At 44.7% G+C, this 27,136-nt stretch overlaps 1 protein-coding gene across 1 annotated transcript in view; it reads left to right on the top strand.

Moving 5' to 3' along the window:
- LOC103179423 (cat eye syndrome critical region protein 2) overlaps positions 1-26,934 on the top strand; it is a 74,818-nt gene extending 47,884 nt beyond the window's left edge. The window contains exons 6-19 of the mRNA XM_042335098.1: positions 218-285; positions 1,453-1,628; positions 4,781-4,870; positions 5,579-5,735; positions 6,816-6,945; positions 8,475-8,512; positions 8,628-8,719; positions 10,376-10,502; positions 13,591-13,979; positions 15,384-15,512; positions 16,283-17,108; positions 18,885-20,415; positions 23,413-23,509; positions 24,264-26,934. Coding sequence (XP_042191032.1) covers positions 218-285; positions 1,453-1,628; positions 4,781-4,870; positions 5,579-5,735; positions 6,816-6,945; positions 8,475-8,512; positions 8,628-8,719; positions 10,376-10,502; positions 13,591-13,979; positions 15,384-15,512; positions 16,283-17,108; positions 18,885-20,415; positions 23,413-23,509; positions 24,264-24,269 — 3,856 coding nt within the window. The 3' untranslated portion in view covers positions 24,270-26,934. The remainder of the gene's footprint in view (positions 1-217; positions 286-1,452; positions 1,629-4,780; positions 4,871-5,578; positions 5,736-6,815; positions 6,946-8,474; positions 8,513-8,627; positions 8,720-10,375; positions 10,503-13,590; positions 13,980-15,383; positions 15,513-16,282; positions 17,109-18,884; positions 20,416-23,412; positions 23,510-24,263) is intronic.
- Positions 26,935-27,136: the final 202 nt, after the last annotated feature.

Raw genomic sequence — 27,136 nt, 5'->3', positions numbered from 1 at the left:
GAGTACAATACAGTGAGTGGAGGAGTGTTTACACCAGTGGACAGAGTGTACACGCTGTCTCTGTCTCTCTCTCTCACCCAGTGCCTGTGCTCTCTTTGTCAGGGAATGTATGTGCACCAATGTAGAATTGTATTAGGAATTATCTTAACAGGAGGAGATTTTGTACATGGGCTCTACTCTTGATCAGGATTTCAGTTTAATGAATTGTCTTTTACAGGAACTCCACAACTGAAAACCATCAAGTGCCTCCTGGTGACAACTTGCAACAAGAATGCAGAAGCCAAGGTGAGCGAATCTAATGGTGTTTTTCCAGTCTTGTTGGGCATTGATATATTTTACATCACGTGTTCCACAGCAGTTTGTCCAGTCACTGTTGCTGCTGTTGACTTGTAAAACGTGTCCTGATGGGGAGGTGTGGGGCAGACAAGGTGACTGATGCCGTACAAGTCTCAGACCAAGGGGGTACTACAGGCTCTGTGGGATTTGGTGCTCTCTCCACCCATTAGCCCACTGGGGACTGGACTCTGCTGACTGTTTTGGGTCAATTTCACACAGGGTCTTTGCACTGTGAGGGCACCAGATTACACCACAGCTCAACAGCCACTTGCATTCCGTATTTACCAATGTTTCTGGAATCGCATTCCATACTATGTTTGATGTAGCGCATGGTGACGAGTTTCCGCATGTGTCAGACACCTCCAAAAAGAAATAGTGCCTTTCACTTCAAGAGGACGTCTCAAAGAATTTACTGTAAAATAAATTGCACATAGAACAGCATGAAGTGGGAGGAAAAAAGGCAAAAGAACCCCTCGGTGAATTACTCTCAAGTGTAATAGCTGCCTTTATAGGCAAATTTGATTGCCAATTTACACAAAGCAAGGTCCCACACACAGCAATGAAGTGGGGACCAGTTAATCTGGAGCATTGTTGCCCAGTTTTAATCTGGTGAAGAATAAATTGGACCTTAATAAACAAGATACATAAACAAAACTGAAATGCAAGGTACTCCCTAGAATGTTAAGGAATAGTTCTAAAATGTGTGTGTCCCAGTACAGGTAAGACCCCATCCAGTGTGGCCAACAATTTCCCCCACATAAAGTGGTCATTCACCTTGGGGCTGTTTATGGGACATTGCTTGAGGCTGTTTGTCCAAATTGCCTGTGACTTTTGCCGACAAAAATACACAGCCAGAGCACTTGACATCAATTCCCTATCACGTTTGCTAACTTTGGGCACGACGTTAAATGCAGGCATTATTGTTGTATGTAATGGCTTCATCTTTCTTCCGAGTACCTATGACTCCTTTTACTAGTCTGCTAATATGGTGTACAGCCTGGGGAAGATTACAGCCTGCTTGATGACTATTTTCTGAAGGGTTTGCTGCCCAAATCACAAGGGCAAGTCGCTGCTTGTTCCACGTTTTAAGTTCTTCTCGCCCCACAACCTCCACAGATCCACTGAAAACTCCAGGAAGTTCTGGCACCTGGGAACTGGTCTGTCAAACAGAGGAGGAGTGGAGGAAATTGACAGATGGCCTCCAGACAAACCAGTCTGTTAAAGAAAGGCAGCTGCATGCAACGCTGACTGAAGACTTCCTCCCTGAAATTTGCAACATGATTGCTCATAAGGTTAGGCAACATAAGCTGGTAATTTGTTTCAGTGGGTGCCTGGGACAGTGTGCAGTGCATTGCGTTAGACAAGTAGCTTTATTATCTGTTGTAACTCTTCCTCCCATTCCCTGACAAACCATCCCCCATGCACATACACGTGCGCACACACACTCTCTCTCTCAGGACATACTTACTGTGTTCAGCAATGCTTTTCAGGGGGAAATTCCCAGATAAGGCAATAGGAATGATTGAGATTCAATCTAGAGTATATTAACCACAATGACTTGCATTTATATCGAGCTCTATCGCGATCACAGAACGCTTCACAGTGACAGGACTTATGAACGAGCCGAGGAGAGTGGGGGAAGTGAACAGAGGCTCGATCGAAGAGGAAAGGTCTTCAGGTGGGATTTGAAGACAAAGCGGGATTGAGACAGGGAGTTTGGGAGCGTAGTGCCTGAAAGAACAGCCACGGAAGGTGAAACGGAGGGGATGAGGGCCGTGAGGAGGCCGGAACTGGCTTTGGAAATCCATCTTGTGACAGAATGTGCCCGAGCTTTGTGGTTGGGTAAATGTTGCTGTGGAAATCATGTAACTTTGGAAGCACTTATCTCCAGAATGTTTATGATTTTTTTTTTATCCTGGAGTTGCCTGCATGGGCAGCTTCCTGTGGTGAAACCTAAGCGCTTAAATAGACTATTAGGAGTGACCTCCTGCTCTCCTGGTGATTGGCTATATCCTGCTTTGTGACTGTAGGTCAGCCTCTCGGCATTGCACTAGTTTTATAAATTAATGCCAATACAAAGCCAGCTTCCAGAAGAAAGTAATTGTCTCATTCTGGCTGCTGCCAGATCGTGTGCGAGGTTTTCAGCAGCTGGAAGGATGAGGAGTCCTGTTGGCCCCCAGTCACTTAAGTGTCATGTTGCTGGGTTCCCTATTTGTGTGACTTGAGATTCCTCGAGGAAAAATCCCATTAATGAATCCCGCAACTTGGACCCTTATTCCTCCATTCCAATAAAACAAGCAAGCTTTCATCAACAGCGCATTTGTGTAGCACCTTTAAGAGGAGGATCTTCAAGTACCAAACGAGATTCGCTCCACAGACTGTGCACAAGGAAGTGGGGCGGGGGCTGCTTTATATGAAGACATCGAGGGGTGGGGGGGGGTGGAGAGTGGGGTGGAGTTAGTGGTTGCTGCTTATTGTCGAGTTGTATGATCCCTTCGTTCAAGGTTAAAGAGATGAGGCTGAGAAATTATAGAGGGTGGAATTTCTTGCACTTGGCTTGCTGTTGCCAGGCAGGTGCAAATCTCAGCTTCCCTGGCCTGAGTTCTTATTGCCACTGCAATAATTTTTCCTACCAATTGAATCTTGTTTTTATTTAAATAACATCTACTGTACGGTCGCTTTAAGAAGCAACATTATTTCTTATTTGGAGGATCTCTGGTTTACTCCCAGGAAGAGAACTGCATATCTGATCACCAGGAGATTTATACAGTGTTTAACCGAGCTTCCTCTTAAGTTTGTTTACTACATTCACAGTTTTACATTGATCTTTCTTCTCTCTCTTACCCCCATCTCCCCACCACACACATAACGCACACACAATTCAGTTGCATTCATTTCAATGTTGTGGCTATGGTTTCCATCCCCCACCCCCACTTTATTTGAAGACATTCTGACTAGCATTCCCTTAATAATAATAATAATCCTTGCATTTGATATAGCGCTTTTCATGTCTTTTCAACGTCTCAAAGCGCCTCACAGAATAGACTGTAAAGTGAACTGACCGTATATTTGTGGGCGAAACTTTCCACCGGGGGTGGCCTTCTTGGGTGTTAGTTCCCCACAATTACTTGTGGTCATTATTTCACGTGTGAGTGTGTGAGTCATGGCTGTGAGCATTGGCAGCCTGCTGTGGATGGGATGGGGAGGGGCGGAGACAATATCAAAAGCCAAACCAAATCCTTGGCCAACATTAAGCCACTGGAGTATTCCACCTAATCTTGTTCAACCAGGGGGAGGGCGGGTGAAATGCTGAGCGACATTCATTGGAGAACAAATTGACAAGGACCTTGTCTGATTTTCCATTCGTTAATCCAGGGGTACTTACGAGGGGTAACCAATGTGAGCATCTCTGTTGCCATAGGGTCCCTGCTGCCACCCTAGCTAACTCCACACAGCCTCAGTTATATTGGTGTGGGAGTCTCAACACAGGTGAGCCAGACAAGGTGTAGTGAAAAAGCTAATTGAGTCAGGTGGACACCCAAGATTCCACCGTACTCCTCCCAGCAAATAGCTGTTGAACAGCATTCATGGCCAGTTGGTGTGGGAGGAGGAAGGTTGTGGCACAGACAGACCTGACTACGGAGTCCAAAGTACGAGCACAGCACCTTCCAAGAATCATGAGACAGCGATCAGGAGTAGAGTAACTTGGCTGATTTTCTTTAAAATCCCTTCTTAGTCAGGGATCCAGAGGCTAATTGTAGCATTAGAGCTGCCACCCTGGCTGAGAACAAGCAGCTCAGCTTAGCCAGAGCAGTGCATCTCGGAGCTTGCCAGTCTGTGTAATTCAGTGGGTGGGTTAACAACTGAGCCACTGGGTGAGCTGTAAAGAACCATTTATCTCCTTCCCCTTATGTCAGCTCAGGAGGTGGCAGAGCAGAGACTTCACAGACCATTCCATTGCTGCACACCACCTGCCCACTGTTGTCCTCACTTGGATTATTCATAGAGAGAAACACTTGGGAAGAAACTTGGGAAGGTTTAGAGAGGCAGGAAAATGGGATTGTAGGATCTACCATGACCTAATCAACTGGTGGAGCAGACTTGATGGGCTGAATGGCCTCCCTGTGTTTCTGTATTACTCAGCAGGAGATGAGAGGCTTAACGTTTAGGGGAAGGATATAAGAGAAGGGGTGGGCGTGAATAGAGCAGCAAAAGCGCTTCATGCAGAAACTAAATTGGGAAGAATTGACGTGGTGGAGAGAAAGCAAAGGCTTGTAGCAATTAATTTTCAGGGATTGACGAGGATTTGAATGTGGTGTGTGACTGATCTCTCAGGCCTGTATCCAAAAAGGGTTTTCTCGTATAGTGCCAAGCATGGTCATTAACAGGCTCTCTGGAATAGCTGTGTGTTAGACCTCTGACCCTCCCTGGCTTTCATTTCCAGGAGAAGCAGCTGCAGAAGAAGCTGTCTGAAATGGCTCCCCGGAGAATCTCTGACCGCCTGACCCTGAAACGGTTGCAGCAGGAAGAAGAGGTAAAACAGATCAAGTTTCACAATATCACTTTGTTGCTGAACTTGGTCATTCTGTTAACCCTCCTCATGCTGTGCGGGTCTGACGTTCCTCTTCACAAACAGCGCTCAGTCACAGACTCTGCCTCTGAATACTGAATGAATGACACCTCGCGGCCCCAGTTAAAAGTTTAAAAAGAAACAGGGTTTTAACGTGCGCTGCACCTTTTTGAGACGTTTTGAACTCATGATTTACCCAGCTTTAAAGGGGCCTGTTGTTTTAGGAACGCTTGCAGCTCGTGAACACAGAGAGTAACGTGTTCACAGAGTGACCCTGTTCGTGTCAGGAGGTTGGGAACTAAACTGCAGCATTTCTCGGAGGGATTCTTTAATAGGGAATCCGAGTCGTGCCGATAAGTCACCTCCCCCCACCCCAGCCTGGTCTTGCCCTGCCCCACGGGGACATCCCTCTGACACAAACTCCTTCCAGAGCGGAGCCTCCACGGATCAACGGGAATTCTAACAGAATTCCTTCCCATAAAGAAATGCCACAACTTAGACCCCAATAAATTCCACACATGATTTGGTGTAAAACTATTAAAACTGAGCAACTTCAAAGATGCTTTATCTGACTTAACAGACATCTACAGCGTTTTCAATGAGCATGCGCACACATTCAGAAACACGCGGGAGATTTTAAGTAAAGAACAGAGTTGTTCATGCTCATTACAGGAAAAAATGTCAGCTATTGAGAAAGTGGAGGAGCAGAAACGTCGGGATGAGGAGGCTGAGCGGCAGCTGCTGTTGGCTGTTCAAAAGAAGGAGCAGGAGCAGCTCATGGAGGAGGAGAGGAGGAGGGAGTTTGAGGAAAAGGTCAAGGCCGTGGAAGGTACCATCTCACTTGAGAAAGTCTCCGTTATCAGGGAGCGCGTCTGCACTGCAGCAGCCAGCGTGCTGTGCCTGTGGCTGCAGGAGCTTGGCTCTATGCCAAGCGGTCAGGGGGAACACTGCTGAAAGGGAGTGAAGATCAGAGCATGGTTCAGTCCTACATCTGCTGCCTCTCACTGGTGCTTGCAGCTGGTTATGAACCTGCATTGGGGGAGGGTGGGAGAGCAAGAGCAGATTACCTGACGTCCTGGCTGGTGCACTGGAGTACAAGGCAGGGGGCTTGGCAAAGGACTCCACTTGGTTTCATTCATGTGCGAAGGACATTGTCCTGGAATGCATTGCTTTCAGAAAAATGGGCTGATTGATTTTTTTTCATCAATGCTGTTCAACTGTCCTGCTTTGCTGCTGGTGATAGAAACACTAAGGATTTCGAGTGTAGATGCTGTGATTATCATTTTATCTGCACGCTGTTGTGATCGTATCCCACAAATATATCCCTCTGTTGATATATTTGTTGTTTTATTTTAAGTCTATAGTAATAATAATTAACCTTTGCATTTGGTATCGTGCATTTCATGTCAGGAGGGCATCTCAAAGGGCTTCATAAGATATACTGCAAAGTGTAGTGACTCTGTTACTGTGTATATGTAGGCAAATGTGGCAGCCCATTTATGCAAGCAGTGTCCTACAAATAGCTATGAAGTCCAATTTTGATTTGGGGGATTGTTGGCCAAGATGCAATAGAAACTCCCTTCTATTTTCGAATCCTGCCTTAACACCTTTAATATCTACTTGAACAGACAGACGGGCCTTGGTTTAACGTCTTATCTGACGATCGGCACCTCCAATAATGCAACACACTCGAGGCGCTGCACTGGAGTGACACCAAGGATTACTTACTTGTTTGCTTCCTTATCATTTTGCCCACAAAATATACAGTCAATTCACTTTACAGTATATTCTACGAAACTTTGAGACATCTCAAAGACGTGATAAGGCACTTTATCAAATGCAAGGATTATTATTATTTCTTAAGCAGTCTTGGAGTCTGTTTAACCTGCACATGTACTCTTTCACTCAGGGCGTGCTAAAAGGAGGCAGATGAGAGAAGAACGAGCCTGGTTGCTTTCTCAGGGAAAAGAGCTGCCTCCTGAACTTATGAACCTAGAGCCACTCTCCCCCATAAAGAACGATATGAAGACAAAAGACATGTACGTAGCTTGTTAATATTGGGGAGGGGGTCGAGGTTGAGTCCTGTCCTGCCCTATCCTGCGGGCAATGACAAATTGGTTCAAAAACTGTAGGAAAAAATGGTAAATAAATGTGAAACCTCAAAGTGCAAGAAGTTACTTGACGGCCTAATGGAATCAAGCTGAGAATGTCCCATCTGGATGATATTTATGAGCTGGGTAATTAAATAAGAGGTAGAATTGCATGGTATTTTAGATTGAATTAAAGGAATTCATTATGCACCTGAGGGTGGAAACCATATGGTAGCAATGGTTTTCCAGCACCAAGGATTTAGCTTCAGTTAAACGTGTCATTTTTTTTGTGGCACTAAAACCAAACAGTATGCTGCTCCGAGCAGCAGGTTCTCTTTGTGTTAACAATCCTCGCCCCGGAACACAATGCAACGTTGACAGATTTTAAAATAAAAATTCCATAAATGTGAAAGCATGCACCATAAATTTGCATATTGAGAGGGTTTTTTTTACACACCGAGTCTGAGGCGCCAAGAAAAGCATTGTACAGGATTTTCCCACACAGAAACAGCATTTATTCAATGATCAGTGCACTCTCCAAAGCTAGCATGCAGTGTTCATCGACAAAAACACAGACGCTCCACTTTACCGTAAATCCTGCAAATCGGTTTGAGACGTACTCCCAAAGTGAAAGGCGCTATACCAAATGCAAGCCTTTACATTATCTTATACGGAACCTCTGCACGTCTCTCAGTAGCTGGAGGTACAGTTTTACTGGTTAAACTTCAAAAGTACTTCAATGCACAATCTGGAGTCCGTAAGCTTTGATTTTTGTCATCCTGCCCCAAACACTGTGATTTAGATAAGCAGGATGCATCCTTTCATGGTGGGGCGGTGGGGGGAGAAAGAGCACACACTCCATACCTCATATCAGACAAATAGAAACCATATATATGTGGAACTCTCAGTGGTTTGGATACTCATCTTGTGGCGATGGGTTTCAGTGAATGTCAGAACCTGAAAAACACACCCAATGTTCTTAAAGTGTAAGGTGCTTTGTGCTTGTCAGAATCTTCCAATGGACAAGAAAAAAATCTTTTCTCCCCTATGCTCTCCACTAATGTATTTGCTACACCCAGCGATGTCCAACTTAAGGCAATCTTCTTGACTGTGTGTGCCAACCCATTGTGCAGTGTTAGCAATGTTATTTCCAGATTCAAAACTGCTTAGATACACTGGGAGTTTGCTGATGACTGGTGTTCAAGAGGCATGATATAGAGAGAGTCAAATAACACGAGAGACCCTGCTTGAGCAAGGAGTCACAATTGCTAAAGCATCTCAACACAGCATAAACCCACCACCAGAAATGTAGCAACAGTGGCAAATAAATGTGAAACCTCTGAGCGTAAAAAGTTACTTAATGCCCTAATGGAATCATGCTGACCAGAAAAAGATCCCAATCTGGAAAGGATTGATGTGTGGCTGAATTCTGTATGATTCTTCAGTTTTATTTATTTTGCACATCTTGTTCCCCCTAGATTTGAATTGGATGAGGATTACATTGCCATGTATAAAGGTAAGCAAATTTAAATTGGAAAAGATTTGTTCTGGAATGCGTGTATTTCTCAGTTTGTTTCTGTGCATGAATTTCAAATTTGTTCAACTCCAATTTCATTGTTTGCTTCCTTCAGTCCTCGATGCTGTGAAAGCCCACAAGGATTCTTGGCCCTTCCTTGAACCTGTTGATGAATCGTATGCCCCAAATTACTACGAGATAATTGAAGTAAGAATTGCACTGTTTTTTGTTGAATAGAATTGCTGTTACCTTTGCTGTAGCCGAATGTCCTGTACTAACTTAGCTGATGTCCCATCCCTGTGCTGCACTATCTGAAGCCCTGTGCTCTGTGCTATCTACGTTTGAGCCCAATTTTCGATGTTATCTTAGTTGCAGCCATGTTTACTGTATAATTGGCTGGAATCCTGTGCAATCTTAGCTGGAGTTCAGTGTCCTGTGCAATCCTAGGTGGTACCCCATGTCCTGTGCAATTTTAGCTGGTGTCCCAGTTCCCTGTGTTATCCTAGCTGGAGTCATGTCCTTGCAGAAAGCTTTATTGATCACTGACATTTTCTCCAGCAGCAACTTGGTACAACTGTGGCTGGTTAAACTGATGGATTTACAATGGGCTGCAGATGGGGTTTGATAGACAGCTTCAAAGATCATTAGGCAAAGTGAACCTTTTAAATGAGGCTGGAGAGGAAAGAATTTGCAACCACAGCCGTTGTGGTTTGATGTCAACTGCAATGCTTCTTGCTTCCTCTGCTTCGCTCCTCAGCAAAGGGTGGGAGACAAGTTGCACCCAACTTGGTTTCTTGCCATGAAATGTGGTTTCACTTTTGCATTGTCTGGTGCCCAAGTGCAGGTCCTGTGATGAATCGTGCGGGGCTGTCCCGATGGCAATAAATCTCAGTCGTGCTCTGGTTCATAGCCGCTGATCATTTTTCTATGAAGACACAGAGGAAGGCAGCAGGGCTCACATTAGTCAACTTGGTTAGATCAAGTGCTAACATCAGTGAGATTCAAGCCAACTTCTGGAGGATTGATGTCGGGCAGACTGCAGTATGGTGTATAATTTGCAAGATTCACAAAAGGATTTGCAAGTATTACTTCCTTGCATCCATCAATTTTCCTCATCCTATTTTTATCGCTCTTTAATCCCTAATTTAAGATTTACCTCTTCGACCATGCCTGTGGTCACCTCCCTCTCTCCTTTGCTTGGCGTCCAACCCCCACCACTATGCAGTGCTCCGAGATACTATGCTGTTTGAAGGGTGCGAAACAAAATGCAAGTTGTTGTAGTAGCTCTGCAGATACCTGGATATGTCTCAGGCGGGACACAAGATCTCTGCTTGGATGCTGATCACCAGGAAGCCTCCTTCCTTAACAACCCTGCTTCAAGGTCAAGATGGTTGTTGCAGCATTGCGCTGGAGGATGGATAGCATTAGGAAACTGATTCAAAAAAGCTCCAATAAAGAGTGGGCTGATTGCTATCTTGTGCCTGTCTGTACAAAGAATAGGGATAGATATTCCATCTGGGTCTAGATTAACTCTGTTTTCTTAGCATGTGGTAGCATCCAAAATTTGACAAGATCAGTCTTAATTTTGGAGACAGTTTTCTTTAAGTTCTTTTAAGAACGACTTAAAAACAGCTTCAAAACTTATTCTGAATTTCGGAATGGGACAAATTCTGGACTCTCTGAAATGCTCAGAAAATAAAGTAAACCTAGAAAGATAACATTTCTATCCCCTGGGTCTATTCTATTGCACTATTACCACCTTCAATGATAAAACCTTCTGGTTTAGTTTCTGCTAGCTTGCTGCTAGAAATGCTTCCTTGGTTCCCTTCTCAAGGCATTATTTTGTTTGTTTTTCATTTTCAGACGCCTATGGATCTATCAACCATTGATAAAAAGCTCAACGAAAAAAATTACACTGTCAAAGAAGAATTTGTAGCTGATATGAAAGTCATGTTTGAAAACTGTCTGGAATACAATGGTGAAGGAAACGGTGAGTTGAAAGTGGTGATTTCTTGCTGTTATCTTTGGGGGGTGCTGTGGTCAAGAAATAATCATTGGTATCAGAGCTGCATTGGAATTTGAATTTTCTCCAACATTCCATCTAAGGCTGTAGGGGTAGAAGAATAACTTTATATAGTGTCCTTTACGCAGAGCAGCGTCTTGGAGCACTTAACAGAGGCGGAGCCTGACCCCGAGCCGGGGAGAGGGGGGAAGTTGAACATAGGCATGGTCAAAGAGGAAGTTCTACAGTCGTAATCTAAAAGAGGGGAAGGAGGGGGCAAGGTGGAGGATTTGGGGGAGAGAGTTCCAAAGCTTCAGGGCGTAGTGACTGAAAGCACGGACGGCGATGGTGGAAAGGAGGATTGTTAGAATAGAAGCAGATTGTTGGAGAGGGATTTGCGGGTACACAATGTCACATTGTGCTATGAGCCTCTTGCTGGTTATTGACTTGGGAGGACAATGCTGTTAATCTCTATTGCTTTCAACTCAGCGAATGGTATCTTTGTTTTCAAAAAAAAGCCACCCGCACCAATTACAGCAGAGTTTCCTACAACATGGAAGATGATGGGTGAGCACCCATTGAAGCCAGTTCTTTTCCTTTCTTGTCCCTTGGGTGTCCTCGCCTCGACTTTGTCCTTCCTTCCTGCGTGAGAGGATCGGGACGAAAGGGAGGTTCAGGATAAGACAAAAGGAGCAGTGATCTAAATGGGTTTCAGTGCTACCTGATACTGTGAAACATTCCTTTCTAAAATTTGTTAGATGGAAATCTGGGGTTGTTTCTGTTATATTGGATCAACAGTGTTAATTTAAGGCACTATCCTCCAAACTAGCAGGCAGACCAATGCACTGAATGGCTGGTGTTGAGCACATCCATTGTGATGGGAGTCAGGTCATGGCCGACAACTTATCAGTGTCTTCAACAATTGCCTGGCAGCACTTTTCAGCAACACACTGCAGTTTGTCATTCATCTTGTGATTTCCTCTATATAATATTTATACTTGTTGTAAGTGCCACATGATATTGCTATGTTTACCACCCCCCTCCACACTAAAAGCAACTATTCAGTAAAGGTTGTCCTGCAGAGCTTCATCAAACTGGATCACCAAACTCATTTCTGATGCCACTCTGGTGCCTCCATACCAAGATTCATGGCTGGTGAAGCTGAATCTGCAACAACACTGAAAAGAGAACTGGGACAAGTACTTGAAAAAATAGCAGCCTAGGGTATGAAGAAAGGACAGAGCCATGAGATTGGGGTAGATTGCTCCACTGGAGGGGCTGGCACCAGTAAGGCAGACATTTTCTTTTAAAACAATGACCTTCAAAAGTTCACAATGACGGGAATTTACCTATAATAATCCTTGCATTTGATATAGCGCTTTTCACGTCGGGAGGACGTCCCAAAGCGCTTCACAGAACACACTGTAAAGTGAATTGACTGTATATTTGTGGGCGAACGCGGCAGCCAATTGCGCACAGCAATGTCCCACAAACAGTCGTAGATTGAAAGTGACCAATTTATTATTGTTTTTGTTTTTTTGGAGGGATTATTATGTTGGGTAGTAGAGGTATGATGAAAAAGCAGGACATTGGGATTAAAAGATTGGCCACGTTCCAATTGTGCCGGTGGAACAGGCTTGATGAGCTGAATGGACACTCCGTTCCTTTTTCCCTAGGTTCTTACTTTTGTGTTCCAGTATAAAGCCTAGAAAGCTCAATGGTATACATGAAAATGAGATCAAATACGCAGGATTTATTTAATAACTGCCAATTTTAGGGGAACAAATGAGCCCTACATAATATACTGCATAATGTGCTCCTTCTGTGCTGTAAAGTTTCCAGTGATTCTGTTGAGATCTGCTCCTGTAAAGCTTCACATGTGCTTTTGATACTTCACAGACTGACACTGTTAAATGGTATAAAATGTGCAACTGTGTTGACAGGCAATTGGGGGAAACAGAAAGTTTATAAAAGAAGGAAATCATTTGTCCCATTGCATCATTGTTAGCACTACTTTTTTTAAAAAGAAGTCATCCTTTATATAATCTCTTTTTCCAGCTCGTTCCCCACATTCCTCAGTATTTTCACTTTTCAGGTGCTTATCTAGTTGCCCTTTGAATGATTTTATTGATCCAGCTTCAACAACACACACTGACAACACTCTTGAGTGACGAAATGTAGTATATCTTGTGTTGTCTTTGCTAATGATAATACAATAATAATTGATAATCCTTGCATTTTACCTTTCATGTCGAAAGAATGTCTCCACACACTTCACAGAATTTACTATAAAGAACCGTGATTATATTTTATAGGCAAACGAGGCAGCTAATTGCACACAGCAATGTCCCGCCCACATCCATGAACTGACAGACCAGTTTTGTCTGGGGAATTGTTGGCCAGGCCTTCTCTTTTCAAATCATGCCATGGGATATTTAATGTCTACCTAAACAGGTGGGCGGGATCTCTGTTTAACATTGCATCCAAACCATGTCAGCGTACCCCCAACACTGCACTGAAGTGTCAGCTTAGACTGAGTTCAAAGTCCTAATGTGGGGCATGAATCCTCAACGTTCTAACAAAAGTGCTCTGAACTGAGCCAGGCTGACACCTAATTCTGGCCTGGTCTGAAAGTAGTACTGATGCACTCTCAGGACATCCCAGTGATTCTCAGTGTATGGCCACCAAATCTAGACCATGGTACTAGTTTTTCCTAAAAATACTTAATCATGTGAAAAATGAAGTATAGGCATATGACATCTCAAATGGTTTTCATTTATTTGTGTACATTTGAGAAAACACCTTGTGCACAAAACCTTGCACAGACAGCACAATAAATGAAAACAATTTTGAGGTATTATTATTAGGGACCAGAATTGTCGGTACAGTTGTAATCAGCTTAGAGTGATTATGTTTTGCACAATCAGCAATGTATTGACACTAAAAGTAGCTAATAGCGCCTGCATGCTGTGCGCGTGTGTGGGAGTGAGGATCATGCGGCTGCACAAATCACAACCTGCAGCCACGGTGACCCGATTTTCAAAACACTGTTCTATACATTTTCTTGCTCTAACAGAGTACACAAAGATGGCTGAAGCTCTTGACAGGTGCTTTAACAAGGCGATGTTGAAACACTTCCCAGCAGAGGATGCTGACAGCGAGGAAGAATTTAATCTGCGTTGGGATGATCGGGAAAAGAAAGACCGGAGAAGAAGCAAGTCTAATCGATTCGGAAAAGACGGGCTCGAGACCTTTACCAAACCTAGCGATGAGTCTTTGAGACGGCGACCGGAGCCGTTTAATGGTAATATGCACAGTTCTCAGTCTGACCCCAACTGTGACCAGGTGCTTCCTTTACGGACACTAGGACTAGTGAATGGGCAGGGCTTCCCCCCTACACCATCTTACAAGGAAATGGCACCTTCTGAAACTCCTCACCAGATGTACCATCTCCAAGGTCAACAAGTAAGCTCATCTTTTTCCATCAATGCGCAGTGCTGTGTGTGTGTATTATATTTAAGATGTATATAAAATCTGTCCTTCTTGGTGGGTATGTAAGCTGGGTCTCCTTGGATCTTAACTGTCTCCACGGTGACATGCTGTGCTTGGCAACAGAATGTCGGAATCATAGTCAGGGGCAGAGATTCTTGCCACTCAGCTCCTGTTAACCCTGCAAGCTAAAGCCCTAACAGGTAGGATGGTCTGAGATGAATAAGCAAGAAGCTTGGAAGACAACGCTTTCAATGGCAAGCTATTCGGTTTTAGTTTGTTAAACTCCTGCAGTACCTCAACAGACACTCTGGGGACCCCAAGCCTTGCTTTTTGCTAACCTGAGCTTAATACTCTGGAATTATATAAGCAGGATGAGTTCCTTTGGGGAGAGAGTGCGTATTCCATTCCAGACCAGGAAATTTCCATGTGTGGATGGCACGTGTGGAAATCTGTTTTGGAAACTGTTAAGCATGGTTTCCCCATAGGAGGTGTGTATGTGTGTGTGTGTGTGTGTATATATATATATATATATATACACACACAGAGTCTATAGTGTGTGTCTGGCTATCTGTATATTTATGTATTAGTAAGGTTACATGTTGTGGAGACCTGAAATTATTCTTGGTAACAATTACTCAAGGGTTTGTTTTAAGATGTAAAGGTCTAACACTGCACTTGGGAGTTCAAAATCTCAGCATTCTGAGTAACACATTAGCAGAAACCTTGTGTGGAAGAAGTTTTAAATCAACAGACAATAATGGCCTGGATAACAACTCGCATTGCTGTTCATTCATTCTCTCAGCTGAAGATCTGTTGTTGACTAGGCAAGTTAGTGCAGTGGCTTTGCTGTTCACTGCACAACGGAGCAGTAGGAAGCAACTTCACAACCTCAAGCTCTGTGAACCTATCTTTAGCTGTACTGTACGTCCTCCTGATGTGAAAGGAAACACATGTAATTTTCTTGATGTACTGCTCTAGTCAGGCATCAAAGCAGTGGACGAACTAGTTGATATCTGATGCTTGCAACCAGAGCTCCATCCTTGGTCTTGGGTAAAGTTACAATAAGGTTGATCTGATCAAGTAGTTTATTAAAGTGGTGTAGAACTAGAGACTGAGACTCCGGTTGAACATCAATTTAGTTTTATCCGAAGCTAGAGTAGACTGTAGTCAATGGGGTAGAGCTTCATTGAGTCCAAGAACACTTGAGTGGAGCATCTCCAATGTTTTGGAAAGTGGATTGTTCACCAGAATCTACAAAGAAATGGTTAAATCATCACCCTGGTGAATGGAGGGACACAAAGGATTTTGGAGAGAGGGAGAAATGCATGTGGCGATGTCAGGACTGATGACTAGTAACTAGTATTTCTCTTGATCTAGAGACCACCGATTCCCTGTATGTTTGGATCACGACCCGGTTTGGAGACCCAATATCACTACAGCTCCTCACGAGAGCCACGGCTGGCAGATCAAGTGCGGCAGCAGTTACATCAACAGTTTATAATGCAGGTAACCCTCGGTTGTGTAGAGCTTTTTCAAAGTCCCCCCCCCAAGCTGGATCAGCTTTATATTTAGAGCCTGAAATCCTCATGTTAGACGTCTGACCACTGTTTTAGGGTTGTGCACAATTTCTCGAAACAGTCTTGAATTTATTCTCAATTTGGTAGCCAGTTCCTCACAGTGCCCACAACAAACTGCGGAAAATTAACTTTCAAATTGAGACTCAATTCAGGGCTGATGTTTATTTAAACAATAATAATGAAGGAATGTTAATAAAGTGGTCACAGGCTAACTGCATGTCCACCGACTCCTCCACTCCCACCATTGATGCCTGTGTCCTTAGCCTCTACACCCTTAAGCTCTGGAACTCACTGCCTCAATCCCTGAGGCTCCTAGGCTCTGTGCTGTGTGTGAAGGGCGCTGTATAAGTGCAAGTTGGCAAATAGGTGGTTTTGCTCTGATACGGAGAAGCTGTTCCTAAGTATTTAATAAAATACATTTTTGTGTTTTTTTCTCAAAAAGTTGAATGTTTACAAGTTATAGAACAACAACAACAAGATTCCATTTATTGAGCGCCTTTCACATCGGGAGGACGTCCCAAGGCGCAGTACAGTTGGGTCAGGACCCGAGCAAGGGGGAAATGGTCAGGGTGAGGGGAGGGAAGGGAGGGAGCGAGGAGGGGGTAGAGAGTCGAGAGGGGAACTGAAGGCACGGTCAAAGAAGCTTGTGTTGATCTGTCTTTCTCTCTCTTTCTTTCTTTCTCTCTCGTTTTATTCCAGCACCAGGTCTCTGTGAACGAGCACCCAGGGCCACGCATGATGGGACCGGAAAATAAGCCGACATATGCCGGGCCGGTGCACGGACCTTCCTTGGGCCCCAGGCCTCCGTCCATGCCCCCTGGGACCCTGAGCGCCCCACCTCAGGAGGGAAGCATGTACCCCAGCCAACCTTTCCAGCCGGGGTATACGCCACACAGACTGGAGGGACTGGCCCACCGCTCCCCCTCCGACTTCCAGGCGAGGCACATCTACAACCCCTATGGGCCCCGCCACGGCCCTCGCCACATGTGGAACGGAGGCAACGCTGGGCCGACCGAGCGGCCCCTGGGGCCTGGGGACAAAGCTCCGCTCATGGGTCCCGGGCACTCGGCCCAGTCGCAGCATCACCCGTTCTCTCAAATGGTGGACCCCAACTTAATGAGACCATCCGCGCCACTCAACCACTGGTCAGATCAGCCAGGTCTTCTACCTCATAACAGGCCTCCCGGCTACCCCAGACTGCCAAGTGTTCCTCAAGCACCCAATATGCAGAGAATGCCTCCTCCTTTCCTTAGACCTCAGCATCAAGGTCTTCAAATCGATTCCATGATGTCCAGCCCAGAGATGATCGCAATGCAGCAACTTTCTGCCCCTGTCTGTCCACCAGGGCCCGCTTCACAATATTTGTCCGGCCCACGTGCTCCCCCTCCCCCTCCGCAGCCGCACAGCGGAGCCCAGCAGCAAATGCCTGGCGTGCAACCTCACAAAGCAGCCGTGGAGCATAGCGTCAATCTGTTGGGAGCACCACAGGCTGCTGAGGTGCCAGAAATTATTGGAGATACTCGAGGTAAGTGCGTGTTGTAAATGCGAAAGCATCAGCAAATACGTGCATGGTGTGCAGAAAGGTTATAAACTGCATAGATTGTTGACCATTGAAGGCGGGAGTTATTTCTTCACCAAAGTCCAAAAGAGAACTGGATTTCAATTTATCTGTCCTGAAAGAAACTTTGAATCAATGAATGTGATGGAAGATGGGATTGCCTTAGGATGTCCTCCCCAATGTGAAAGCCGCTATACAAATCTTATTTGTTGTTTCCAGCCCCAGTTGGCCACCCTGTTCAATGTGTTGATTATTTAATAATCATATTATAATGATGATAATTTATTTTTTTACTTCAAAGTAACCGTGTTAGAAGCTTTCAAATAACCCTAACATGGAGACACAATATCAATATGCAATGCTGTTTGCATTCAAGACGGGTAATTTATTAAGGGGTGAATATTTGCCATTGGGTGCAATTTCAATTAACCATCGAAGCGCTGAAATATATATATATCAAACCGTCGAAATGCTAGGTCCATCCTGGAGACTTTTCATAATCACATTTAAGGTCTAGAGCAAAGACTGAGAAATGGGATTATAAAATTTGCCATGATCTAATAAACTGATTGATCAGCTGAATGACCTGTTTCTATATTCTCCCTCCCTCACTCCCCACACAAAAATCAAATCTGTCCCCACCTCTCCCTCAGCTTTCAACGCCAGTTTGGGTCCCCAGTCAACAGTGTCCACCTGACGTGAAAGGTGTATATGAATTGTATTGTATGTATTACCAAGAGGCCAGCTCTCAAGTATTGAGCATTACTCTCAAGTCAACTGATGTACCAGTTACCTTGCTAACACTGAGCATCCCCCTGTGGTGATGTGTGGTGTTGTTGTCACTAAAGATGAGCAATGATGTACAATATTACATTCTTTTTATCTCACTTTCTTTCCTTTGCTTATCTTTTACTCATCAAGTTAGCTTATTTACAATTTGTTGTGCTGTGTTGGTTTGACTTGACATTAAGCCTTACTGCATAGCATCAGGCTTGAAATAATTGAAAGGAAATCCCTGTTGTATTTCCTTTTCTCAGGCAGAAAAAAATGGGTTGCAACGGGCAAAAAAGTAAATACGAACCTTAGTTCGTTCAGAAAATTTCTGTTGTTTTGTCCCCTGCTTGTGTTTTCAACCCTCATGAGAGATCACAGGTGCAAGTCCATTGTAATTTAGTTACACCCTAATCCAAAGCTTGTTATTGCCATACGGTTTACTGCTTTCATTTTTAATGCCTCTGAACATGCAATGATGGCCAGTATCCAAAACTCATGCACAGCATCTTGTATTTATATAGCACCCTTCATGTAGCATAGTGTCTCGGAGTGCTTTAAAAAGACTGGGTTAAACGCCGAGTGGGGGAAGGGGGAAGTGGGGGAAATAGCCATAGGGGTGGTTGAAGAGTTAAGTTTTATGGTAGGATTTCAGAGATAGAGAGGGAGGAAGGACAAGGCGTGTGTGTGTGTGTGTGTGTGTGTCAGAGGGAGAGAGAGTGTGAGCTGTGGGGTTGTGTGTATGTGCTGTGTGTGTGTGTGTGTGTGTGTGTGGATGTTTACTAAGGAAAAAGTGTTGTGTGTATTTGCGTGCTCGTAGATGTGGATGTTTAGTCTGTAGCTCCAAGAGTCTGCCAGAAAGGAGCTGCAACCCATCATGAGTTGATGACTCTAGTAGGTAGGGGCGGGTGAATTGAGGAAAGAGCCTTAAGCAGAAAATAGTAGCTCAATGAAATATTTTTTCCCTGACAGAAACAGTGTCAATCAAACACACTTCAGCTGCGGGGGAGCAGAGGCAGCCATGCACAGATTGTGGGATTTCTTCCCCGGGGGCTGAGCAGAATCCAATGCCACCATCTGAAAGCGACAGCAGACCCAATCTGGTCGCGTCCACTGAACCAGGGACCAGCGAGGCCCAGAGTAATGGGACTCGAGCCATCAAGACCGAAAAGGATGAGAAGCTGAACATTTGGCTGAAGGACGGCAACAGTCCGGTTGCCAGGTCGCAGGTGGAACAGGACAAGACTTCTCAAGATGCCAGGAAGACTCCGGCAAAGGGCAAGGTGAAGAACAGCAGGAGAAACGGCAGCAAAGCAGTAAAAGGCAAGAAAGCTAAGAACGAAACTGAGGTGAAGGCCCAGAATGAACGGGTCAACCAAGGAGCCTCCAACTCCATCCAGTACAGTGAGGGTTCTGAGCAAACTGCTGCCGGTACTGTACTCAGTGGCTCTGGCCAAAGCAGCAATGCTCTAGCCCAGCAGGGCAAAGCGGGAATGAACAGTGTGCCCAACGCCGGGATGATGGGCATGATGGGGCCGCGGCCACAATACAGCCAGAACCCCGACTACCCCGTCCCGGCCCAGTACGATATGGCTCAAGGGCCGAGGCAGTTTGTGAGAGGCATGAGTGGGCCTCAGGCCTATGCAAATCGCCAGACTTTTCCCACTCCAGGTTTTCCTCCCCAGCCACCTCCAGGGGTTTACCCCGCTTACCGCCACCAGGTCCAGTGCTACCCGTATCATCCCTCACAGCAGCAGATTCCACCCCCCTACCACCAGTACCAGCACCCGCATTACTACCCTTACCCTCAGGGTCAAGGCTATTCCACCGAGGACTGGTCCCAGGGACCCCCACCTCTGCCTCCAGCACCGCCCCCCTCAGCAGTCCATCACCTCCAGCAGTCAGGCCATTTGTCTGCCCAGAACGGGACCGGGAAAGCTGGAGGGCCCGGTGGCGCCTTGCAGGGTTCGGAAGGGTCATCTGACAGTCACGGATCAGCAAATGCTATGCAGGAAGGGATGAATGGAAACTGTAAAGAAAACAAAGGCACGAGCCAGGGGAGCGGCAATATGTCAAACCCCATAAAAGATGAAAAATTGGATAAAGAACAGGAAAGGCCTGAAAGCCCAAAGGAAATCCTCGATTTAGACAGTCACAACGCTGCTGCCAAAAGGCACGCCGCGCAGCCTGTAAGTGGGCTAATGTACAGGGCTCCTGGAATGCATCCAGGGATGCACGGACCCCACGGGATTGTGTCCCATTCGTCTGCCTATGCGTCCCAGGCTCCGGGGCTTTTCAATACCGGCCCTCATGCAACTCAACGACCTTCTCACCCCATGATGGCCGCTACGTGTCACCGTGCACCACCTCACCAGATGAATGGGCAGCCACAGGGCAGAATGCCTTTGTACAGCCAGCACAATGAAAGGATGGGTCAATACCAGAGTATGATGATGCAGCACCAGGGGATCAGACCACCGGAGGATCCGTATCATCTACCAGGGTAAGTGAGGCAGGGGCAACCCAAAGCCACTCGCCACCTTTCTTTCTCTGTTGTTGTGTGAGGTTTCTTTTTCTCTTACTTAAAAGAACTAGAGTTTTGTTTTACGAGATTGTTGCGTTCCGAACCGGGGTGGGGGTGGGGAAATGCGGCTTTCAATTTATCTTTTTAAAATGTTCCAAAGCTGCGACAAAATTGATGTGGGGGTTTTGAACACGCTTTGTTTTTTAACAAAGATTTTGAAGAAACAGCAGAGGGGATGGGGGTATTTGTGGTATTTTGTTTAAAGTTGCAAAACTCTATGACTTTTATATAATAAAAACAAATGCAGTGGGGAGTGGGCTCCGCGCTGTGACACGCAGGCTCTGCTCCACGCTTTACGGAAAGTGAAGCGTATAAAAATGCAGAGGCTTAGCTCGCGGCTGGAACTTCACAGTGGCTGTTTGACCTGTGTGAGGCATTGTGTCCAGATGTCATCACACTTCACCTAGCCTTGCATGGTCAGCTGCAGCTTCGCAGTGGGTTTGCGACGCCCTAAACCCCTTTGCTCTTGTGAAGAGATTTAAGATGCAGGAGGGAAAGATAGTGAGTTCAAATAACACAAAGCGCTTCATAGGATTTACTGTGAAATAAATAGAGTGACTCTATATTTGTAGTCGGAAGCATTAGCACATCTCCCACAAACAGCCCGAAATGATTGAGCAATTTTATTTTGGAGGATTGTTAACCAGAAACGTTCTGCCCTGAAAGTAACCAATGCTATGGGTGAAATGTGATCTCCGACGTGATGAGGCGTTACACCAAATGTAAATGTAAGCAATATTATTATCATGGGAACTAACATCATCACCTTTTAACTGTGGCATTACCCCAGTCACCTGGAGAGAGCTGAGCGATATTCAGACTCTTAACTCAGAAATGCTGTGAACAGCTTCATAATTTGCAGTGCTGTGCAGTTAGGTGAGGTTTGTATTAAGGCTGACTAACACTATTGTGCCCGTCAGTCTGAGCAGGTGATGGGAGGGTACGAGATGAGACGGAGAATCCCATTGTCACACATTTAGAGCATACTGTCTAGGAAGAGACATCGCTATGTGCAAATTGGCCGCTGCGTTCACCTACAGAATACACTTGACAGTAATTCCTCTGAAGCACTTTGAAACGTCTCAGTGATGTGAAATGGCACTATATCGAATGCAACGATTACTAAGTAGGATACTGGTGTTTTCTGAGTTATCTGAACTCAGCCGGCGCAGTATTTGAGGCACCCGGGTTAGGGGAAGGGAATCGCCAAAGTTTGCAACCCCTGAGCCACCCAGTGATTCCTGCTGGAGTGTTTGAGCAACGGTTCAGGCTGGGTTGCAGTGTTTACTTTCTTCAGCCTCCCCCAGCTGCACACAGCATGCCAACCCTCACTGCCTGCCTCAGCTCGTCACGAGAGTGGCCACATGAGTGAGAACACCGGACTGCAGGACCATGCTTCAACGTGAATCGCCAGACTCAGCAGAGAGGTGGGGAAGTGGTGGGGGTCTTTTGAGAGGGTGATTCCCTCCTTGAGAAGGCAGCAGTGTACCTGTGTCTATAATGTGACTTAAATCTCCAAGCCCAGACTGTGGCAATGCAGAACATGGCGAGTCAGAAGCTGTTTTTTTTAAAAAATCTTGTTCCTTTGCCCAGTTAAAAGCAATGCTGCACTCTGCTCAAGCTGCCAGTGAGTGCTCCTTGTGAGTGCTCAGGACAAAAGGAGGCAGAAAGCTGGAGGGAGTTGGGGGTGGGAGGGCGGAAGAGAGAAGGTCAATACATTTGATCTGTTTTTTTAAAAAAAATCTTTTCCTTTATGTCCTCGAGTTAAACATTTAATTTAGCGATAATAGTGCTAAATGAATGGCCGCTTAGAAAGAAACACAATTTTACAAGCTAATAAATTAGGAAACACCCCAAAAAAGAAGCACTGATGTTTTGAATTGCAGCCTCTTTAACAGCAGAATTCCTCTTGGTCAACAGGAACTTTCTGCCCTGCAAGTAACCAATGCTTTGGGTGAAATGTGATCTCCGAGACCAATTACAGGCTCCTCCCTTGAATAGCACGATAAAGAAAGGCTCCCCTTTCCTTTTTTGCCCATTTGTCAGCCTTTTTTTTCCTTTCGCCCCACTTCTAAAGGCTGTATTCAAATTAAAATGCCTTTTGGTTTCCTGATCTATCACTTCCCGTCAGAGAAGCTCCGTTTTAGTTGGGGGGTGGGGGTTGTTTCCCCTCCAGGTTTCCTAACTGTCGAGTAAAGTAAAAAGGTCACCTCAGGCAAAGTCCTTTTTACAAACTGGAGACGGTTAAAATTGGAGGGGTTTCAGAATGAGCGAGTGGTGACATTGGCTCACTCGCCTTTCAGCTTTTGGATCAGAGTTTAAAGTCAGAAGGATGAATGGAAGGATGTGGATCAAATTTGGCTGGGAGTACGTGCATGTGTGTGTGTCGGGTGCGTGGGTGTGCAGAGGGACACTGCCCGGGGAGGGGGCAGCTGTGGTGATTCCACATTGATGCTTGCTGCTCCAGTTTGGAAGGAGCGCCACCTTTGGGCTGGAAACTGTTCGAGCTTTTCTTTCAACACGCACTCTGAATTATATCTTGCTGAATTACGGGCTGGATTTGTGCTCTCGATGTTGCTCACGGCCTGCGATTGAAGGGGTGGGGGTGGTAACTGCAAAACAAATCTGCGGAAACACTATTTCAGTGAGCGAATAGTAAATGCACGGAACAGGCTCTCTAGGGAGACGGTGGAAGCAGAAAGTGTTGATTCTTTCCAAAGAAAATTAGATGGATTTATTTTAGGAAATAATATCTTGGGATACTGTATATGGTTTGGGACATGATGTGTGAATGCGACTGCTAGGATGGTGGAAGGCAAACTGGATGAATCTTGGCCTTCTTTCGTCTAGCAATTCTTCTGTTCTTAAACTGGAGGTGAAATAAAGCCTGTTTCTTTTCTTGTCTGCTCTTAATAGAATCCCAGTACAGGAGCATCCCTACCAGAAACCACAGTCGGGAACAGAATCGGGGAAAGAGGGTGATCAGAAGATATCTGCTCCGTTTGCTGATCAGGTGGGTTCTTGCTCCTCTGCAGCCTGTGGAAATCCATCTGAGGCATTGATGATTGTTAAAGTAGTTACAGTAGTTTCCACACTTAGTATAGTGCAGCGCTGGTATAACACGCAGCACTGCACTGCAGCGTGACTATGCTTATAACACTGGTGCTATGTGGACCCCAATCATTGGACATGTGCACAGCCATCTCACTCGCTTCCCGCCAGCTGGGTGCCATTTTGTACTGAAATAATCATTGGGTCCAATGTCACTTGCTTCCTGCTTTGCTGTGCTCCCTGGAAGGTCGCACCCTGCTTACCAAATTCCGGAGAGTATTAGGTGCAAGTTGGTGAGAGCCAAGACTTGGGATCCCCAGTGTGTGCGTGGGGGTAACTGCTCGAGTTTAACCAGCAAAAACCTCATAACTTACCATCAGGAACACTGTCTGTCAAGCTTCCCATTACTTGCCAAAGTTAGGACCATCCCACTATAATTAATTGTGTTTTATACATTTCTTCTTTTTGGAGACTTTGTTTTTCTCAAAACTGATAGGACATGTTGAGCATTGTTGGGTGGGTGTGTTGTGGGTGAGAGTGTGTGCGATAAGGGAGAGAGAGAGAGAGAGGTGGAGAGATATTTTGAGCAATGGTTGAGTTAAATTCAGTCTTAATTCAGAAGTCAGTTTCTTTTTTTTAAAAATACGTGATTTGCGTCCGGCTAGAATTGTTGCAACCGAGAGTTCAATGATGACGTCTCCTTTTATGTCTTACAGAAGTGAACAAGATAGCCGAGCGCAGACGGATGCCAGCATCTGAAAAGGACATTGTAATGACAGCATATCAGTGTTCCTAGTTCGATGGGTAGATGCAATTTTTTTTATTTTAAAAAAAATTAATAGGTATTATGAGAAACTCAGGTGTAAAACATGTACTTTAAATTGTAGCAATTTCTATCTGTGTAGGTAGGGTTTTGTTTAAAACTGGTTTACAAGAATAATGATGCCTTTTCCTCTAGTCTGTTGAATGTATCTGTAAACAGGTAGCTGCCAGGTAAGCAATACCTCATGGAAGTAGCACTGCAATAAGATACCTAGGCATTCTTTTCACAAAAGAGAATCAATTCGGACAATTTCTGTGGATATTGATTCTTGTACCGATATTTTAAAGCCACAGGTTTTTGTGATGCAGTAGTTTAGTTGAAGGGGTTGCAAACTTTTTTTTAAAGAAGGGGGAGGAGGGGGGAAGGGGAGGGCTGTATATTTCTTTCCCCTGTTTTATTCTATAATGTTGCATTTGATACACTAAATTGTTAACATTGAAACCCATTCTGCACTGATGCACAGAATGTTTGTTACTCTGCATTTCTTTGTTTAAAATTGTCTTGCTGTTTTTTTTGTAACATTTGATGAAGTGTTCTCTGCTGTTGAAATTGTAATATTTAATTGCCAGTCTCAGGTTTACAAGCAGTGACGTTTACCATGAATGATAAATCCCGCTTAAGACACCCGCAAGAACACTAAAATAAACTTTATTTTTATTTAAAAAAAACACATTTTGATTCAGGTTCACCAGCAAAGCATTTTTGTTTCCGTTCTCTGTATAATTAAACAGAGATGAGCGGGAAGGGTTAATCCTACAGGTAATTTATGTTGCTGGACACTGCCAGCAGTTGTGTGGCATTGCAAGGCTTATCAATCCCTTAGTCATCATCCATCCCAGCTTTGGTTTGTATGTGTGCATGTGTGTGAATCGACCAGTTATGTTGATGGTCTTGGAACTCGACATTCATGAAAGGACTGGATTGCTCTCATTTAGGCTCCCTTTTGGGGATTTTCTTTTAAACCACCCCAATGGTTCAGAATCCTCTGCTGCAGAGAAACCTATTGGCCTGCGGAAGTGCCTGAAATTCCACCTAATCTCAGCCCGGAAGACTTTTTTTTCCCCCTTCTGATTTGCGAACAAATTGTGGAAACGATTTTAAATTCGGTTTTCATTTGGGAGTGGATTTTCCGTTCTTTTTTGAGAAAAGAAACTGACTTCCGAATTAAGACTGAATTTGAGAATTGTCTGCAAATTTGCACAATCTTATATTTTAAGAAGCTTTAGTCTTACAACAACAAGCATTATATAGAGTCTTTCACTTCAGGAGGATATCCCAAGGCATTGGCATTTACAGGTGTAGACTAGATGGAATTGAGGGCCTCTGCTGTCTTTTTAAACTTTTTAAAAAAGAAAATAACTACAGCTAGAGTCTTCCCTTTGTGTACTTTTGTTTATCAGCATGATTCCTAACCACTAATCCCCGACAAGAGGCCCTGCCTTCACCTCTTTAAATCCGCCTAAAAATCTGTAAACTACAAGATGCATTTGATTTTATTAAGAAAAAAGCAAAGCCTGGTTTATATGCAATAATTCTAGTTTTATCTGCCATGTACTGGGGACCAGATGAACACCACTTGCCTGAGTGTGCCTTTAATGTACACGTGGTGATGCCATGCACTCCCAACAAGCGGAATGAGGGAAGCAGCAGTGAAGGGGGAGAGGGCTGTTGCTTTTTCCTGAATCCCTGGAGTAGAGAAGTGGGAGGGGGAGAGAGACGGACAGAATTGGTCAGTGATCCTGTGTGTGTGTGGGGAGGGCATCGTTGGTTGGTAAACTGAGGATTAGGCTTCCCATTGATACCCACTGTGGTAAATCAGTCCACGGAGACTAACTGCATGACCTTGCGCCCGCGTACGAAGAATGGTCGGGTGCTGGAGCCCGTGGAACCGTAACCTCTGCGTGACTCAATGTCTTCATCAGAGGAGGGCTGTTAGTCTCGCCGGTCGGTACATCTGGGGGACGCGAAGGCAGATTGTAAGTCGTGCATGCTGTAAGTATTCTTGTGGCAAGTTTCTTCCATGATCTCTACAAAATCTATGCAGCGATAACTACATCTAACCACTCACAGTCTTTAGGGCGTTGCAAACGACATTCAAGTGTAGGAAGGACGCATTTCTGCCTGGAGGCAGGTATGTTGGCGACCACTCACAGCAAACTATCAACTATTGCTCTATGATCAGACCACTTTTTTTCTCTTTTTTCTGGCCATTTTTGTCAAATAAAAGCCAATGACATACCTCAGACTGTCATTCCTGCAGTCCTCCACTGAGCCTGCACTAGCTACAGCCAGTATTTTACTCTTGTCCGAGGCACTCGATGCTGCGAAACATAAAAACCTATTTATTTGTACTTTATATTTTGTATATGTTGAAATTTTTTAAAGAAATGCAATGTCAAGTCACTTTGGTTACAGTTGTGACACATACCTCAGTTGTTCTGTACTAGGGCCCTTGTTATGTAAGAGAACATTTTTATTGTTGCTTGACTGACATAGATTATTTTCCATATGAATTTACTATTTTCTATATTGTACATACTTAGAATAAATGTTTGAAAAACCTGCATCTTGTGGAGTGTTTCTGTGTGGAAAATGACCTTAGTTCATGTCAATGAACACTGGCGCAAAAGTTGATGCACAAATCTGCTTTTCTGACGTCTCTGGGAAGAAATTCTGTTTATGTGGCATTTCAGAGTGTCCAGATTCAATACAGCCTTGAACTATGTCATCCATAAAACACAGTTAATACACTTTACAGGATATCTT

This window comes from Callorhinchus milii, unplaced genomic scaffold (assembly GCF_018977255.1).
Source record: "Callorhinchus milii isolate IMCB2004 unplaced genomic scaffold, IMCB_Cmil_1.0 Scaffold5, whole genome shotgun sequence".
NCBI lineage: Eukaryota > Metazoa > Chordata > Chondrichthyes > Chimaeriformes > Callorhinchidae > Callorhinchus > Callorhinchus milii.
Note: the sequence above shows the minus strand (reverse complement) of the source record. Positions and strands in the feature narration are given on the sequence as shown.